Genomic DNA, 17,940 nt, shown 5'->3' with positions numbered 1-17,940 from the left:
AATACGGTACCCAAACCCCAACCAAATCCCCTCTTGACGGGGAAAGGTTAACTCGAGGGTATTTTTTTACAACTTTTTTTACAAGTTGTCAAAAGCTTGTCGGCTTCCGTGACACGGGCTCATTTTTTTAAGCAGCCATTTACCATTTACTTAGCCGAGTTAAGTTAAAGTTAACATCATCATGTCTTTTTCCCAAGACGGGGAAGGGAAACTAAGTGGTTTGGAAGGAAAAAGAACAAGGGGAACTTTTTCCCCTATACACATGAGGAGAAAGTAATACCCGGGTATTAGTAATAGCATTAGCATGACGGCACGATACCCGTCGTCGAAGAGTCAACTTAATACGGGCAGATTAGCTGCTAAACAATCTTCTTGTTTACAAGAAAAATTGGGGAAACTCACTTTCACTTTCACGGAATAAATGACACTTTCTTATGAAAAAACAGTAAAAACCTGGGCTTTTTACTTACTTCATAAGTACTTCTTTCATCAAGAAAACCTTATAAAATGTACACCTTTTAAAAATAAGGCTCCTTATTATAACACAAATTTTAAAACGGACTTCAAAATTTGACAGTTTTCAAAATTATTTTTGAATTTCATCTTTATACAAAAAAGTTTCATGTTTTCTAAATGCAATTGTCTTATTTTATGCAGTTACTACATCCACACCTGCAGACCTAAATATTAATTTACTCATCGATAGTATTTTCCCAAAATATTTATGACTTTTAAACTTTACTATAAATAACATAGTATACAACATTTTATTACATTATGTTTATTAAATAATAATAATTTACAAATTTCAATAAGGATTTTTTTAAAACTATTTAGCTTCATAATTTTGTGTTCATTTTTTACATTTAAAAATTTTAGATTTTTTTTCACTGTCGCCTTTACTACTTGACTTGAATAATGCAAGAAAATTTTCAAGCTGCTACTTTCCCTTCGTATGCACACATTACCCTCCAACCTACACCCTGAAAAATATAGGAACAAAATTGCCACTGATTTGGTGGTTAACTGACTTGACGACAATTTTGAGAATAATGAGACTCATGACAATATTGAGGGTATTCACGCACCTTTGGTAACTACGTAAACAACGTAAAATCCGTAAACTTACAAACGTTTACAAACAGCTTCCCGTGAATTCACTTTCGCAATTATTTTCGTAAAAATTTATCTGATAATTGGAACAAAATTCCGATCATTTCCAGAAAAATTAATGGAAGATTTGTAGAGCTGCATTTATTGATATACTATATACCACGAACAGTGGAGGCTGTTCCTATAAAAATTTCCAAATTCAACCTTCCTAAATTCTAATCCTAAGTTATTTTTCGACTCCACACTAAATCTTAGCTAAATATATAAATTCAGAAATCGGTATGGGTACCCCTTCCTCATTGCCCGTCTGGTTATTTTTTGTTCATCTTTGACTTCATATTCTTTCATGAGAAGCTATGAAGTATCACCATTCCGAATTTCAGCTTTTTGAGACAAGTTATGAAAATCGGTATGGGTCACCCCAACGGGTCCCGGATGTGAAAATTTTACCAATTTCACTTCATATTCTTCCATTAGGGGCCTTTAGCAGCCTCTATACGAAATTTCAGCTCGATTGGATGATTTTGAAAAATCGGTATGGGTCACCCCGTCGGGTACCTCGGCTTGAAAAATTTGTCAATTTCAGTTCATATTCTTTCATTAGGAGCCATTAGCAACCTCTATGCCAAATTTCTGTATCGAACAATTTTTTTTCTTCCCCAAATTGAGTTTACAAAATACTTTACAAAATTAAAAGACGCCCCTGAGCTGCGTAAGTTTACAAAAGTTTGTAAACTGATTTTCCTTGGCAATTTTTGTAAAAGTTTGTAAACGTTTGTAAGTTTACCGATTTTACGCTGTGGACGTAGTTACGAAGGAGGGCGTGAATTGCCTCATTGACAAAATTATGAAGCTTCATAAATATTTTTTTTTAAATCAAGTTTAAAATTTGGTAAGTTTAGTTAAATTGTCAAGCTTCAACGTTTTATTTTAAATTTTAGAAAAGCAAAGTGAAGTTTAGCAAATATCAGATCGCTCGCGGTGATATGCAGTAGTTTTGCTACACATTGAATAATTCCTAATAATAATTGTCTCAAAAATTCAGACTTTCTACCATTTTAGAATGAGTTTCTCGACAAATCTCAATTTCGTAAACAATAATTTCTACCCTTAAAAGTAACAAATCGTTAAAAATTCCGTTATGTTACACAATTTGGAGTTTTACTATTCTTTAACTATTCTTTTACTAGTTGATTTGAGTGTATCTAGAAATAATTAGTGTTGTACAGCGCAGTATCTCGCTCAAAACATGTCGGTAACAAATTAATTATCACCAAACGGTAACAACAAATTCGACCAAATTTAAGTATGTCACCTGCGACCAATTTTTTTTACAAACGCTGTACCAAATTTTAAAATCGCTGAATTATTCCTAAAAACTTCGTTACCATCGGTCTCAATTTTGTCACCGAATTATTTAAAGTGTATCATCAAGCCCCCCGTTTTTCCAAAAAATAATAATGATAATAATGATCCCTTCATTTTTCATTCTGCCCAACACTTCCTCTCATTTTCATTGTGTTTTCCCTTCATTCCAGGCGGCTGATGACTTTCACTTCTTGAATTGAATCAAACTCTTAGAATTAAGGAGAATAGGAAATTAAAACTTCTTTCTTGCCTCCTTATCAGGAATAGTTTTTGTATAAAATAATGGAAAAATTAGCATAAAAATTGAAAGTGTGAGTTTGCATTGTTGATTTATTTGGGAGTTCGTTAGGAGGGGACGAAGGAAGAATTCTAGTTTTTCGTCTCATTGTCCCCTCGTTAAAATCCCGTTTGCTCTGATGGCGATAATCATGAGGAGATACTCACACCCTTCTTTTTGCTACTTTCTCTCCCCCTTCTTCGTCTTTTGTGTTGGTGTTATTAATCGATTTCCGAGCGGAGGAAGTAGTTGAGTGAGATCCGTAAATATTTATAACCGGGTGTTGGGTGATACTCTTAAAAATTTGGGGGGAAATTTGGTAAAAATTGGTGTAAATCAGGAGCAAAATTTTATTAATGAGAAATATGTAAGTAAATACTTAACCAATTTAAATTTATTTAGAATTATATAAACAACTTAATTGCCAACTGTACAATTTGGTAATGGAAATATCTATAAGGAACTTTTGAATAGAATTTCAGGAAATTGATAGCAAAATATATATAATTTTCAAACATGTTACCAAATTGGTAATAAATCCGTACAAGCAAAATTTAATGCAAAAGTTTTAAACAAAACGGTGATAGATTTTGTAGTGTTGAGTAACATTTAAATTACCTAAATACAATTACGGAAATGATGAAGGACTACCTAAATTATGGCAGATTTCAGAAAGAAATTAGTAAAAACACAATCGGTTCTGAACGTTAACATTTATAAAATTTTACAAATTTTACCAATCTGGTAAAATCACCGGTAAAACAATCAATCTTATTACAGGAAATTTCTAAGAGTGCAGTTTCCGTATTTTTCTAAGAGTACGCTCTATTTCACCCGGGTGGGTGGGTGGTAAGTAACGCGTCGAGAAATTTTAGGGGAGAAAGAGTTGCTCCTGTGAGGATCTGGTTGTATGTGTAACAGCTTGTGTCAGGTTGGATTGGATGAGACGTATGTTCGGGTGAGACTGGGGATCAATCAAGATCAGGCTGAGTTATTAAATCAATTTGATTTACAATAAGCCAAGCTGTAAGTTAAGGAATATGATGCATACTTTCGGAAATATATGTACGGATTGAATTCATCCATGCGAAATTTTATGAAATGCGAATTACACGAGATGTAATTAATTACAATTAGTGTAAAAAGGTAACAATGCGAATTTTGGTCGCTTCTGTAAGACTCGTTTTATTTATTTATGTATTTCTGAGATATCGGTAACTCTTAATTTATACAGATTGATAAAGTCCATTTTCTTAAGTTATTAGAAAAAATGTAAAGTAAATCGCAAACGATTGACATGAAAATAATGTACAATATATGTAAATAATTTGTTGAATTGTCGCAATAATAGGGAATCAAATGAAAATGAGAATTTTCACTACTTTATGACTTTCTTAGACAACAATTTAGGAATTTTATGATCCAGAAGCCAAAAAATCGTTACAAATAATGGATGGTCGACAGTTACATAAGTAATAATTCCTCCCTTGACATAAGTACGTATATTTCTTAAATTATCTGACCAACTGACCCAACCCACGACCAAAGATCACATTTGTTTAAGTATCCATTCTCTGTTGGACCTCTAATTTCCACTTTTACTGCCCTAGTTTAAACAATGCATTCATTATTTGCAGTAAAACATATCAAGTCAAAGTTGTCCCCGGAGAGAGTTGGTCAGTCCTTAGAAACCTAGCATTCGTCGATATTTCTCGACGACATACATACATACAGAACTTGACAATTCTGTGTACAAGCTTAAAATTCTACTTACTTGGCGTGCTCCAGATGACCTTAAACCAACCTTAATTTTGGATTGATTTATTTCTTCTTGCATAACATGAAAATTACTTACTGTATAGAGACGTTATTGTCCGTGGTACATATTTGTGTGGTCTCTGGGCAACTGTACAAATAAACCAAGTGGTTGGGGTCCACCGATTTTGATAACAATGCATATATTGTAACATTCACGTGGTAGTAAGTAATTTGACATGAAAGAGTAATGCATATTTATCCTAAAATTCCTATTTTTCTACCAATCTGAAACAAACTAAAAACAAGTCGGTCACAAAATTAAATAGAAAAATTTGTTACCGATGTGTAGATGTGACTCCGCGAGCAGTCTGCCCATTTTTTGTTAATAATACTAACCAAGATGTGAGACCGAATCCGTGGTAAATCGGTAAAAAATTAATGTTAACCTCACTAAATTATGTAATCCAACTGGACTTTCTACCTAATTTCTTCTTAATGCATTAAAAATTTATTAAAAAAATAATTTCGACGCTACAAAATTACAATTTCTCTCCTCCCCCGATCGAATTTCTTTCCCACCTATTTTCAACCCCATTTTCATCACCCTTTTACTTACACTATGCACTTATTACAATTAGCTAACAAATCTTAAAAGCGTAACCATTCCGCCTAATGCGACAAGACCCGGGCGGGACTGGACTATGTCACAAATTCTGGGCTAAGATCACTCTCCGAAAATAAAAGCGATCTTCTTATCAAAGTAAAACGGTAGAGTGCTTCTTCCTCCGAGACACAAGTCGTCAGGGTCGTGCGGAAAGGATGAGGGTAATTTTGACCCCAATTTATTATGTAATTTCCAATAGGATGTATTTAAATATGTGGATAATATGTCATTAAGATGGGACTTTTTGCGTGTTGGTATTAAAATTAAAATACAAATAAATGCGGTAATAAACATATTACCGAGGAGAGACTATTGTAAGTACAATTTAGAATAGTGTGGTATTAATTTTGCATCGAAATGGTAACACATTTTCCCCTCGAAATTTAAATTTCTGACCAATCCGTAACAAAATACGGTAATATTTTGTTACGGAACTTGTCTATCTGTCTGTCGTCGATGGAATGGCGACATTCTTCCCGCACGACGCAGCACTTTCTCCTGCTCACAATTATTAAATGAGCATCTAAAGCATCTCTTAGGAGAATTTCCAGCGAGAGGGCAAAGGTTTACGGAAACTAATCCCTTCTCCAGTTCACAGTTCATGAATATTCATTTTCCGACCGGATGGAGTGGAGTGGACGGAGAAATCCTGTCCTTATACGAAAAGGCCATCCATATGCAACATGGGGGAAATTTTGAGACAAATTTTTGGTAAATTGGCCATTTCATCGAGTTTCTTCAAGTCGTGGAATTTAAGTGCACTTTTAACAACGCAAAATTCGAAAAAAAATGGGTGCAAATCGATTCCCAAAATTTCACCCATATTTTCTAACAAACAAAATTTTACTTAAAAAAAGTACATTACTAATTTACCTCCATTTCATTGCTCAGCTAACATTCTAAAATCAACTTTTCGAAAAAAATAGCTCTATTTCAACGCCGGAAAATGTGCTTAAAAACATATTTACACTTTTAAAATAATTCAGATGACGCCTCCCTTTTCGACAAAATAACTGCTTTTCTTTTACGAAATGTATGCAATTTCCCTCAATTTTTGGCCCTTATTTAATCCTCTCTTCTCCACCTTCTCCTCAGCTTTCTTCGTGGACCGAGAATGGTGGAAAATGTGTTTGCTGATTGCTCTCGTATTCATCTCATGAGTGAAACGACGAGGAGGAGGACAACCGTGTTTTAACAAATTAATTAGAAACGGGTCCTCCATTTTATTTTGGAAGGACAGAATCTACAATTTGTATAATAAAGGGATTTTAACCCGGAGAAGAGAAATTTCCGAGAAAGTCGACTCTATCAAAGTCTAGGAGATAATGAAGTTTAATGAAAATAATAATTAATGAAACAAAGAGGAAAAGCCGGCTTAAATAGGAGAGGAATACATTCTAAATACGCTGGGGTGGCTGGCGTGGCAGGAATTACGAGATCGCATCACTACTGTTGTACTTTTCGTGGAGGAGGAAAATGAGACGATCGGTTCGGTAAGTTTATGGTATGGGCAACAGATTGAAGGTTCGGGTTTCTTTGGAGTTGATCCGATTTGCTTGCTTGATGTGTGCTTCGTTGAAGTTGGTTAGTTGTTATTTTAGTTTGACAGGTGTATATGGATGGATTTTAAAGTGGGGATGGACAACTTTTGAGCAAGACAATAATTAGGACAAAATGTTATTGGGGACAAAGATTTGTATTTTTAGCAAAAACTGGACACGACTGTATAAAAATGTTGCATTTTTGTGGTTTTGTGAAAATGATCTGAAAATGACGTTCCATGTTTAGAAATAGACAATAATATTTATATAAAAATTGAGGTAAAACACAAAATTTTTAACCTAGACACAATTAATAGACAAATCATTACTTATAAAAGCCTGTAAATTTCTTGATTTCAAGAAACGAGAGTAAAATGTACATACACCACGGAGGAAAAATAAACAAATTCCTTCGACCAGTTTTCCGAATCAAATTAGAGTAAATTTTTACATAAATTAAATACATAGTTGCATTTTGTACGACTTATCTACCATAATAGAAATTGAACAACTTTTACAAATTAAATTACAGGGTCAGGTTTGTATGTCGTGCTAATTTCCATCCTCTCCAAACAAACATGTTTCCAAAATTTGCAAAAATTCCGTTCAATTTGCAATGTTTTTCCCCGAAAAATTCACGACGCACATCTTTAAAATACGTATTTATTTCTGTACGAAACCTATACTTTGATTCCTCCCTCGTCTCATTCATTCATTCCCTTCGTGGAAAATATTCTGTACGAAAGCAGTCGTATTTTACTAAACTCACTCACTCTCAACCCACGCCAGCATGAGAGTGGAAAATACTTTGGAAGAAGAAGAAGGCTTTAATTACAATCTTTGTTAATTACTTAATGTCTGCTAATGAGCACGCTGTGTATTCCATTTCATGCCCAGCTTTGATCTCTTGGAACGAAACGAAACGCAATACCACTCACCCAGGTCGGAAATATATATATATTTCCGAACTGCGCTATCACTTCTACAAGGACGAGATCTCTCTCTTTCTGCCCACTTTCACTAATAATAAGAGCCAGAGATGAAGTAAACTTTCTCCAAGTGTAGGATTTCTGTTGCTACTTTTTACACGAAAAGTTGCCCTTTTACTACTTTTGTCAGCAAGTAAGTACGACTTTTGCGAGAAGAGACGAGTACTAGTAAATGCCAACACTCGAGGGTTTTTGATCTAATTTTGGTACTGAGGAGGAGAGAAAACATGAATTAAATTAAGATGGTTTTTATAGGCTGCTAATTTTATATGGAGGAAATTTTCGGACAATATTTTTAGATTGTGATCATGAGAGGGAATTTTACGATATCAATCGCTAGAGTTTATTATCGTTTAGTTCTATTTTTAAAACAATAGAATATTTAGCATTTGACCTCATCAGTCGACACGCAGCTAAAGATTTTATTTTATGAAATTATGTTTCCCAAAACGGCAGGAAAATTCAGACGACAACACCTTACATTACGTTTTTGCCGAACAACGAATCTATTATATCTCACTTTATAAATACATTAAGCAAATTTACGTTTTAGGCGTCGAAGTTTGGGAGTGAGAGTTAATTTCTTATTAACATTATGATTTAGGAGCTTTATGCAATGATAACCAGTTGACCCCATCGACCCTCAGAGAAAACCTCCATTTTCATCATCGTAATGTCAACTAATGTCCAATTTTAACTCTTATTTGAAACCTATACACATGATTAAATAATTGATCCAAATAACACACATAAATTCATCCCTAGAAAAATTTTATTTCACGATTTTTATGAAAATACATACATTATGGCATGAAAATACGTATGAAAATATATTGGGATCTTTTTTACACTCCAAGTTTTCGTAAATGAGTCTCCTTTACCGGATAAGATTACATAGAATTTAGTACACAATTTAAGACAAAATAGGTCAAAATTATGGTATTTTCGTCCATTAAACAGGGTTCACATATCCACCGAGCAAACCCCGACCCGCCTCCGACGACATGACCACATTTCCGTCCAGGTATCCCTCCATCCTTTGTTCAAACTGGATCCTCGCGGCGTCCTCCTTCTCCGCCTTCAAGTCATCTTTCAATCCACCCGAGATCAGAAGTGTGTATCCGTAGAGGACGAAGCACCTGGATAATCGGTCAAACTTGGTTATCAATTTGTACCCAATTAATGGATAAGCAAGTAATTTCTTACACCGTCCCCATCCATAAAACTGTGGCGTTCATGTCCGTCAGCAATGAATCGATAAGAATAGCGGTGCAGCAAATCAGAACAACTGCTCCGTACCAGCACCAATGGCGACAACTTGAGACGAGGCCCTGGAAAAAGGAATTTTAAAAATTTACATATTTTTTTGGCAAGAGATTTTAGTTGTGTGATTCAAAATTGTTGTATTTTGTCATGAAATTAAATAATTTTCGGGAAATGGGTCAAATTTTGGCTAAATTTTCAGAAATATAGACAGAAAACCAAGATATTTCGGCACTATGGGGTAATTTTGGTTGAAGTTATCAAATATATGCAAAATTTCAGTGTTTTCTTTCTAGTTCCATAATCTTTTGCAAAGTTGGACACTTTCTCCGTCAAATTTCCACATTTTTACAAAATTCCCCTCAGAAACTTTCCCGACAAAAAAATTTCTTACCTTGGACGCTCCTCTATAAAGCGTGACTGCCATCCCGACGTCCAACACAGTAACGAGAAAGCCACCTCCGTAGTACAGGAACCACAAAGTGATCCCTTTATCTGCAAATCAACCCAAATTATTTAAAATTTTCCAGAAATTTTAAATTCTCAAAATTCCCTTACCATTGTCGTCATCATCGAGGTTTGTATACTGGTCCCACGCCTTGTCCCAGTCTTTCAAGATCGTCCCAGCTTGGAGCGCCAGGCCAAAGAAATCTTTCATCTGGATCGAAAATAAAATACAATTGTGAAATTATATCAAAGTTTTTAACCCATTTTTTCTGAATTACGATGAGAATCAAGGCCATCAATTTGGCCCCAGTTTTCAGCGAGATTCCAGCAATGCATGGTGAGTTGTTAGAACTGCAGAGTTGACACATGATGACTTCGACTAATTTCGAGTCGAGACGGGGGCCAAATCTTCAGCGAAGGAGGAACTTATTTTCGGAAATATGTAAATCTGCAGGATTTTGAATTTGAATTTGCAATGAACGAGAATTTGTGTTTAGTAATTTTGAATAAAAATTATTGTCATGTCGTTTGTTGATTATTATGAATCTGAAATTTGTGATGCTTGTTGTCATGACCTGATGATTAATATTTTTGTAATATGGAGAAAATTACTAAATTATTAAATTCGATGTCACTGCGCACGCCATGACCCCACGAGAGTTTCTTATCACCCCGATTTACATATGTTTTTTTAGTTACACCGATTTTTGCTGCCCGTTAAATTTCTGAGTGAGCATTAACCGGATTAATTTTAATACATATCTAACGCTAAACATATATGCAAAATTTTCTCCGTACCTAATCCAGAAAATTAATTAGTTAGTTAGTTATTAATTATTTAGTAATTAGGTAGTTGCCAATCTCAAATTAACATCTCTTGGCGTGTCTCATTTTATTCTAAATATATTCCATTCATGATCACTCATTTCTGCGGTTTTCGGGGATTATTTCTTGATTTTATTGTTGAAAATTGCTAGCTTTCAATGAACTACTGTCATTTTCATCAGGCAAGAATACAAAGATATCGGATACAAATCTAAACAATACATTCCTTTGACAAGTGAAAAATGGGAATTAATTGTCAGTAAATGTTACTTAGTCACAGTTAAATTATAAAAAATTCAGTAGTGTTGAGGACCAGATTGGGTTGATGTTGACTCCGCTGGATATGTTAATTTTGCTCGTTAACTTTTTAATGTGCAGGGCTTCTTTAAACTTTCTGAAGAATTTTCTGTTTTCTGGGACAACGAGTTTAAAGGAATTTGGGTCCAGTTGGTGGTCGTTTTCTATCATATGAGCTGCTACAGGCGAGGTTGTACTTTCTCTTCTGATGTCATTCTGATGTTCGGCAATTCTGACCATAAAATCTCGTTCTGTTTCACCGATATAAACAGCAGGACACGAATTGCATTGTATACTGTAAACTCCTGCTCTTGGCTTTTGCAATTTCTGTTTGGCGTTACAAACAATTGATCCAATTTTCGGACCAGGAAAGTAGCCAATATCTACATCCATTTTGTTTCTTAAATATGAAGCGATTTAAGATGTTACGTCTCCAGCCCAGGGAAGAATAATTCTTTTTTTGATTTCTTCATCTTTTTTGTTGTTGGGAGGTTGTAATAACTTAATTTTCACTCTTCTTAATCTGTCATTGATTAGTGATGGGGGATACTCATTTTTCATAAGAATGATTTTGGTCAACTCAATTTCCTCTTTCACATGGTCGTCATCCGAAAGTCTGATGGCTCGAGTCAATAAGGTGTCAATTACTCCGATTTTATGTGCACGTGGATGAAATGACCGGAAGTTGAGGTACTGACACGTTTGGGTTGGCTTTCTGTATACGTAATGACCTAATGGAGGAATCATTTTTAGAGTATATGATTATATCTAGAAAAGGTATTTTTCCGTCAATTTCTTCTTCTACTGTGAATTGAATAGAAGGATGAAAACTATTAATATCTCTTAGTATTTTATCTTGATTTCTTCCTCTGGCTATGCACAGTACGTCATCCACGTAGCGTCTCCAAAAGTAGATAAGCCGGTTATTCTTAATTTTGGTTAACTCCAGTTTTTGTAGAAAAAATTCTGCTATTATTGGAGATAGTGGTGATCCCATCGCAGTACCATAGTTCTGCTTGTAGTATTGGTTTTGGAACTGGAAATATGAAGAGGTTGTGCATAATTCTAGGAGAGACATGATACAATTGCTGGGTAATGAGGTCAATTTTTTTTAGATCTGGATATTCTTCTAATCTCTGCTTGATGTATTCAAGAGTCTCTGGAATTGGAACCATTGTAAACAGTGAAGTGACATCGAAAGATACTTTCTTATCTCCAGGTCGAGATCTCGTTTTCTTTAGTTCTTCAACAAATTCTGTTGAGTTTTTTATGGAGAACTCATGTTTGGAAGCGACTTTTGTTAGAATGTTTGCTAGGTATTTAGACAATTTGTAGGTTGGAGAGTTTCGGTAATCAACAACTGGACGTAAAGGGATGTCTTTCTTGTGAACCTTTGGGGCTCCATAGATGATTGGTGACCTTGGGGTTTTTTCCAATAGATGTTCTGGGAGAAGTTTGAGTTCCGTCAGTTTGTGGCACTTTTCAGCTACTAATTTGGCATATAGTGGAGTTGGATCATGATTTAAAATTGTATATGGTCCTGTTACAATCATGGATGACATTTTTTCTATGTATTTGTTTCTGTCCATTATGACAACAGAATTTTCTTTGTCAGCTTTTGTAATGTAATAGTGATTTGATTGAATTTCTTATCCAGGCTTCCCAGCGTTGTTTTGTTTTTTCTTTTTGAATGTTTTGAGACATTATTTTTGCTACCCCAGTCCTGATTTTATTTTTCTGATGATCTGTCAGTTCTATATCCATCATGCGAAGTTCTATCGTGGCAGCAGTGTCGCACATTGTGTAACCAACATTTTTTACTGGCAGTGAAAAGTTTAGTCCCAAGTTGAGCAGTTGTTCTTCAAATTTTGTGAGGGGACGAGATGACATGTTGTTGATGGTAGGTTTGCATAGTAAGTCTTTATTGGTCTGATAAACTTTGTTGAAATATTGATCCACATTTTTCTCCATTAAGTTCTTGAATTTCTCCTTCTGAGTTTGGCTTATTTTTAAGTGGACGATATTCCTCATTGTGTTCATTAAATTACAGAGCCAATTCCACAGAGACGGGATTGATGAACGAATAGTTGATCTTAGTTTTGCAATATCAGTTTGAACATGATTTGATTTCGTATAGTTGATATTTATCATGCAATTTAGTAATCTTGATTCAGTGTGTTGTTGCATCTTATTCATTTTGTCATGCGATCCAAATCTTCTGGGAAATTCCTTGAGTTGTAGTCCTCTTGGCATTACATCATGTTTCTTACAGCGTCTCAGGAATATGATGTGATTAGTCAAATGAATATCTTGTTTATATGATGACTCCAATTTCTTTATATTGCGGATAACTTCTTCACTTGCTTCACCGCGAAGCTTTCTAAGGATTTCGTAGAACTTTTTCCATCCTCCGAGAATATTATGATCACTCATTTCTGCGGTTTTCGGGGATTATTTCTTGATTTTATTGTTGAAAATTGCTAGCTTTCAATGAACTACTGTCATTTTCATCAGGCAAGAATACAAAGATATCGGATACAAATCTAAACAATACATTCCTTTGACAAGTGAAAAATGGGAATTAATTGTCAGTAAATGTTACTTAGTCACAGTTAAATTATAAAAAAAAAAATATTCCATTCACGTTAAAGAAATCGTAACTTCGTAACTTTGTAAAGTTCCACATTTGCGAAAAATATACTTAATTTTAACAAAATTCATTTACAAAATAACGCATTTGACCTATAAAATAAATTACAAATATAGAACTGATTTGCACCCCAATTTTCTTCCTTAATCTTTGTAAACTCATGGAAAAAATTTGTAACCTTAAAATTACATAGTTTACCAAAGTCCTCCCGTGTGAATTGAGCTTATGCATTTCTTGCATCATTCCGACATAAGAGAAAACCGAGCAAAACTTTCTCTATAACCTTCCCCCAGAAAGAAAGTTATGTATTTTACTTACTTATTTCCCTCAAACTTCTCTCTCTCATCTTATTACTTACAAACAATTTGGAAATGAAAGTTTACTTTATGTTCACTTTAGTAAATTAACGCTCATCCGAGAACTCTGACTCTTATTCCAAGGGTAACAAGTCGCAAAGAAAACTTGATATTAAACTCGGTTTCCATTTCTTCTCGGCTAGACCCCAAGGCTCCCCATAATTATTTATTGTGGATTTTCGCGTGTAATTCCGTCCATTAAAGTAATCATGTCGGACAAATTTGTACAAGTCGGTGACGAAATTGTTACCGAGAGTGTGCACCTATTATTATGAAATTACACCGCATTGGTAACGATTTACCAATAAATAAATTAATTACCAATAATTATAAAATAATAATTTACCAATAAGGGAAGTAACGGGTAGAAAACCATGAGTACAATGAATGTGACATGATTTTTTCGTTATGTATATAATCTTACATGATTATTAATCTTCCACTGTATTGATTAAGCACAAAACGTCGTGCAGATGTACTGAAGTATCTAATAATTATACAGGTTACCTAAAATTATTTTAAAAAAATACAAATTGACGAATTAATGTGACAAACTTACCGAAAAACTAAAAAAGTAAGCAAGATTTATTTTATCGAGAGTAAAATCGTCTTACCAGATGGCAAAATTAGATAAATTGAGAATTGTATATATTTTTTGCGATTAGTTTGACGCCAGAGTTTGATTTTTTTTAGAGTTTGATTTTTTTTAGAGTTTAATAATTGATTTGAAATTAGGTTTTGGGGTTTGGTGGTGTCATCTAAAAATAAAAGTGTATTTTTCGAATTATGCACGTCATGCATCAGGCTAAATGCCATCTCCCAAAAACCTTATAAAGGACAAGAAGGCAAATTAATTTCAACAAAAAAAGTTGATTTTTTTCTTAACATTTACTGGGTCATAGACACACAGCGAGTTGTTCACTTCAACAAAATTAAAAACACTGGATTTATTTATGTACATATATACATACATACATTTTTATAATTAGTTTCACCTAAAAGATAAGATAAAGTGCTTATCTGTACGTCCGAATGGCACGCATCCTTTAAGAGTTATCTTAAAAGGGAAGGATATAAGGATTCTTTTACTCGACACAAAATTAGCTTTAGTCCACCAAACCAAACCACTTAAGATTATGAGATTTTTCGGTCAGTTATTTATCATCGCCCAGCTGCATGGATTTCGTCGTACATGATTTTTAATAAAAAATGTACTACAAATTATAAATTTTTATCATACATTTAAACCTAAACCGGACGATATGATAAGTGACATGATAAGCGACCCCCTTTACGTCGATAAGTGTCCCCCACCTTGCAAAATGAGACGGATGGATGGCAATTCTTGGTGTTCCATGACTCGGAAGAAGTGGAGGTTACGGTTAGCCTCAGCCCAGAAAAAAACAAAACTTTCCCCATATTTCACCCTCGCTTGGGAAAAACGAGAGCTACGAACTTACCGAATGGGTGACACTGTTCGGAAGAAAGTGGTGAAAATGGGGAGAAGAAATGGTAGAAATTTTGTGGAATGGTCGAAATTGTTAGAATGTTAGAATCTGAAAGGTTTTTAGAATTGGATAAAATTTTAAAATCTGAAAAATTTGTCGAATTTGGTATAGAATTTTACGTAGAATCTGAAAGACTTGTCAAATTTGGTTGAATTTTAGGATCTGAAAAATTTGCCGAGTTTAGTCAAATTTTCGAATCTGAAAGATTTCTCAAAATTTGAATTCTGAATAAACTAATATTCCATCATAAGGCGCCAATGTCAGTCAATTATTTATCGTCAGGTTTAAAATTCGTTCGTTCGTAGTAATAATATGACGTCGCTTTTTAAAATATAAATTACTAGTGTAGAAGCCCGTCAATCGACGTGCAAAATAGGCCCGTCGATAAGCCCGTTACCCCAACATTAGTGAAGCTAGCCTCTCCTGTTCTCTCTGCAGAGTGGCGAGAGAAAAGGAGAGGCTAACTTCTCAACTAAGCCACTGACCCAGCCAGCAGCAATACACTCGCCTGTTTTATATAGTTTAGATTTAATTGTGTCTTTAATATATGTACTAGATGCAATACCAGTTTTCAGCGGTTAAGAGACCGGTCAACATTAATATATACTTTAATTAACAATTTCTTAAATACGGTTTTATTACAAAATATTTTTCGTGCTAATCTTCGACTTTCTCCCACTTTCTCCCCCCCCCCAAAAAAAAAAATTTGATCTGTGAGAAATCAAAATTGTAGAAAAATGATACAAAATTTCTCCCATTTCATGCATCCGGCTAAACACTGATTAAGTAAATGGGACAGTGGAAAAGTCAAGTGAGGGTCGTCATCGTCATCATGTAGGAAAATATGGTCGAAAAGAGGGAGAAAATTCTCATCGAATCGAATCTTACCCAATCTCATGAAGACTACTTGGTGGGTAGGCAGTTATGGGGCTGAATGATGTCATGTCGCCCTTAATTACATTCCGGGACACATTCCTAGAGCACTAAGTTAGGCTGATTTTCATTTATGTATGCCCCATCCATTCAGGATACAGCTAAGAAATCAAATATTTTGAGGAATACGTACATACGTAGCAAATTCACTCGGATGTGTGTAACACAGTCAACTCCATAAACTTGCAAAAATTTACGTACACAAGTCTGCAAAGATTACGAATGAAAATCAGGCTACAAATATATTGTAAAATTACACAGAGGTAACTGTTTAACTTAACCTGTATTGCAAAATAATTTTACAAAATTTACACAGTTTATGAAAATTCGTATAATTTCCCACATTATAGCTCTGCAAATGCAGGATAACTGCAAGTCTAATTTAATTTATACATACGTGGATAAGCACAATGAACCAAAGAGGGTTAGTGTGGCAAATTATCTGGTCACCTGTTTTTTTATCGCAACTTTTTAATTATTTGTAATTGTCTTTAAAATCAAACAAACTGTGCGAAAAACATTGGTTTCATGCATTTCATCGCTAATTCTAATCCATACTATTTTAAAATCCAACACTGCAATTATGAAACCAAGAATTACTCAATTTTTTTATATTACCAACTTCCAATTAAAGATAAAATACATAAATCCGAAAAAATAGAATTACTCGATTTTGAAAAGCTGATTTTAAATTTTGAAAATCATTTTTACTATTAAATTGTATTTTAGGTATCATATTGAAAGGCTTAAACTCCACAAATCTTGAATTATGGAATAACAGAAGACCAGCAAATGTATTTAGATATTGAGGTACTGCGGAAAAAACTCTGAAAAGCGACATTTCCAAAATTTCCTCCTTGAGTAAAATGCAGTGAAATTGATAGCACAAAAATAATAGGAAACAGAATAAAAGAAAGTTTTAACAATTTCAGTCAACGTTATCTTTTCTGCACGTCATTCAATCCACCAACCACCACGAACTGAAAATCGACCAACTCGACTTTCACTTCACCAAATACTTTGTATAATTCAGAAAATAATCCTGATCCAAATATCGCCGAGTTTATTCAATACAAGAACTCTTAAAAATTTGTGAGTAAATTTTTCTTGTCGTGTCAAAGACGTTTGGTAATTGATAAAATATGACCACATTGGTCACAACGGACTATGTACAACATACGCATAAATTAAGTATCGCAAATTCAAGGTACTGGCTAGAGAAAAACTATGCAAGTCTTAAAGCATTGCATTTCAAACCAAACATAATTTCTCATTTTTATGTTTTGGTAAACTTTAAATATAACAATTTATAAAAAAAACATATTTTTTTGACATTTCAGTTGAAATAAAATACAATTGTATTCAAAGTTATCAAACTAATCGATGTACATAAGCGATGATTAATGGTGATTTAGGGAATTACGCTATTTGTACATGGACCAGGTGTGATTAAGCAAAATATAAAATAGCAAACAAAAAATATGGCAAAAATGCTACCAAAAACATTCAATTTAAAAAATACCAAAACAAAATATAACCCAAATTTCTAAGCGTGCCCGGATCACATTCTCTTCAAAAACTTGGTGACAACAGGCCACGACCAGAAATAAGTGGAGAAAAGAATTACCATCTCATCAGGACAACCACCACCACGACTTTTGCCCTTATTGAATTTCTTTCTCCATCTTAAAATAGATGAGATCTGTGAAAGTAGGAGTTTCGGATTGGAAAATGAGACAGCCTTCACCCGAACAGAATCCGAATTTGATATTATTTCATTCTTGGCTACATCGTAAAAAAAGGAAATAAACGTTTCGGGTCTTTTACACAACCGAGAAACCCAAACCGAGAAAGGGAATGATTTTTGAGGCAGCCCACATCAACCAAACCAACCAAGCAAGCAACCAAGGACAAAGAATTTATAGCTTTTAATAAGAGAAACAACGCATAC

At 34.2% G+C, this 17,940-nt stretch overlaps 1 protein-coding gene across 1 annotated transcript; it reads right to left on the bottom strand.

Moving 5' to 3' along the window:
- Positions 1–8,464: 8,464 nt before the first annotated feature.
- LOC110853664 lies at positions 8,465–9,900 on the bottom strand. The gene is made up of 5 exons (XM_022101973.2): positions 9,699–9,900; positions 9,532–9,631; positions 9,368–9,468; positions 8,917–9,041; positions 8,465–8,849 (listed from the first exon to the last, which is right to left on the bottom strand). The coding sequence occupies exons 1-5, from the start codon at positions 9,786–9,788 to the stop codon at positions 8,663–8,665; spliced, it is 603 nt and encodes a 200-aa protein (XP_021957665.1). The 5' UTR covers positions 9,789–9,900; the 3' UTR covers positions 8,465–8,662.
- Between the last annotated feature and the right edge of the window lie 8,040 nt (positions 9,901–17,940).

This window comes from Folsomia candida, unplaced genomic scaffold (genome assembly GCF_002217175.1).
Source record: "Folsomia candida strain VU population unplaced genomic scaffold, ASM221717v1 Fcan01_Sc008, whole genome shotgun sequence".
NCBI classification, from domain to species: Eukaryota; Metazoa; Arthropoda; class Collembola; order Entomobryomorpha; family Isotomidae; genus Folsomia; species Folsomia candida.
The sequence above is the reverse complement of the archived record's forward strand: the minus strand, read 5'-3'. Positions and strand labels throughout refer to the sequence as shown.